The sequence below is a fragment of the Propithecus coquereli genome, unplaced genomic scaffold (genome assembly GCF_000956105.1).
Source record: "Propithecus coquereli isolate 6110/MARCELLA unplaced genomic scaffold, Pcoq_1.0 Scaffold164, whole genome shotgun sequence".
Lineage (NCBI taxonomy): Eukaryota > Metazoa > Chordata > Mammalia > Primates > Indriidae > Propithecus > Propithecus coquereli.
Genome location: NW_012140969.1, coordinates 2,994,269 through 2,995,611, shown reverse-complemented (window position 1 = coordinate 2,995,611; position 1,343 = coordinate 2,994,269). Strand labels below are relative to the sequence as shown.

Genomic DNA, 1,343 nt, shown 5'->3' with positions numbered 1-1,343 from the left:
ATTCACACTGGAGAGAAACCCTATGAATGTAAGCACTGTGGGAAAGCCTTCAGGTCTGCCAAAGGCATTCGAATACATGAAAGGACTCACACTGGTGAGAAACCCTATGAATGTAAACAGTGTGGGAAAGCCTTCCATTATGACAGTTCCTTTCTTTATCATAAAAGGACTCACACTAGTGAGAAACACTGTGAATGTAAGCAATGCGGTAAAGTCATCAGTTCCACCTCCTTTCAAATACATAAAAGAATTCACACTGGAGGGAAATCCTACGAATGTAGGCAATGTGGTAAAATACTCCATTCTGTCAGGTCATTTCATAGACATGAGAGGACCCACACTGGAGAGAAACCCTATAAATGTGAGCAATGTGCTAATGCCTTCAGATCTGCCAAGTCCCTCCAAATACATAAAAAAATTCACACGGGACAGAAACCCTATGAATGTAAGGAATGTGGGAAAGCCTTCTTTCATCCTAGTTCCTGTCAAAGACATGAAAGAACTCATACTACTAATATATGAGAGAAATACCATTAATGTGTGGAACTGGGACAGGATTCAGTTCTGTCACTTCCTATCAAACACAAAAGTAGAGTGGAGAAAGACTCTATGAGATAATTGACTTTTGAATTCAGAAGAGAGACCTGTACTAGGACAGTAAAATCCAGAGTTGGAGTTGGATGATTCCATGGTAAAATTCATCAATAGCCCATCCTGCATGAGATTTCAAAGACAGAAATGAAGAAGGCATTGGTTACTTTTTAGCAGCGCATACAGGGTGACAGCCAGATTCATGTGGGCTGTGTGGACCCCTGCTTCAAACCTGTTTTTATGAATCCTTGACTTGCCAATCAAGAGTATCTTCAAAATCACTTCACTTTCATTTTCTTCTGTGTGTAGGTTTCCAGAGATCTCCCTAGAACTTCCACATTAAAGATCCATCAGTGGTAGAAAGGAAATTGAGGAGAATTGCATGAAGAGAACAAAAATTCTTTAAAGACTTAAAAAAAAAAAAAAAAGCAATCTGCAGTTGGTTTTTCTTCCAGCATTATAATGTCTTTACCAGAGAGCTAATTCAGACTGTCATGGGTGGGAATATCCTCTTGTGCCCAGCTCTCCTAGTCTGTTGATTGAATTAGTATAAATGGTGATTTGTATTGCAAGGACATTTGTTCCTCCTGGTAGTGAGTGTGTTCTTGAATCAGCTTGTCAGCTACAATGCTGCCATCAAAACCAACTGGATGGGAGCTTTTTCTCCTGCTGCACTGTGCAGTGACCAGTCTCACCAAGAACTTTCATATGAGGATAAGCACCTTCTCTTACTGGGAAATTTTTAGTGTTTT

The 1,343-nt window shown here is 39.9% G+C and overlaps 1 protein-coding gene across 1 annotated transcript in view; it reads left to right on the top strand.

Moving 5' to 3' along the window:
- The window catches only part of LOC105807790 (zinc finger protein 491-like), a gene marked incomplete at its 5' end in the record, with an annotated part of 5,210 nt that extends 4,688 nt beyond the window's left edge, over window positions 1-522 (top strand). The window contains one exon of the mRNA XM_012641250.1: window positions 431-522. Coding sequence (XP_012496704.1) covers window positions 431-522 — 92 coding nt within the window. The remainder of the gene's footprint in view (window positions 1-430) is intronic.
- Between the last annotated feature and the right edge of the window lie 821 nt (window positions 523-1,343).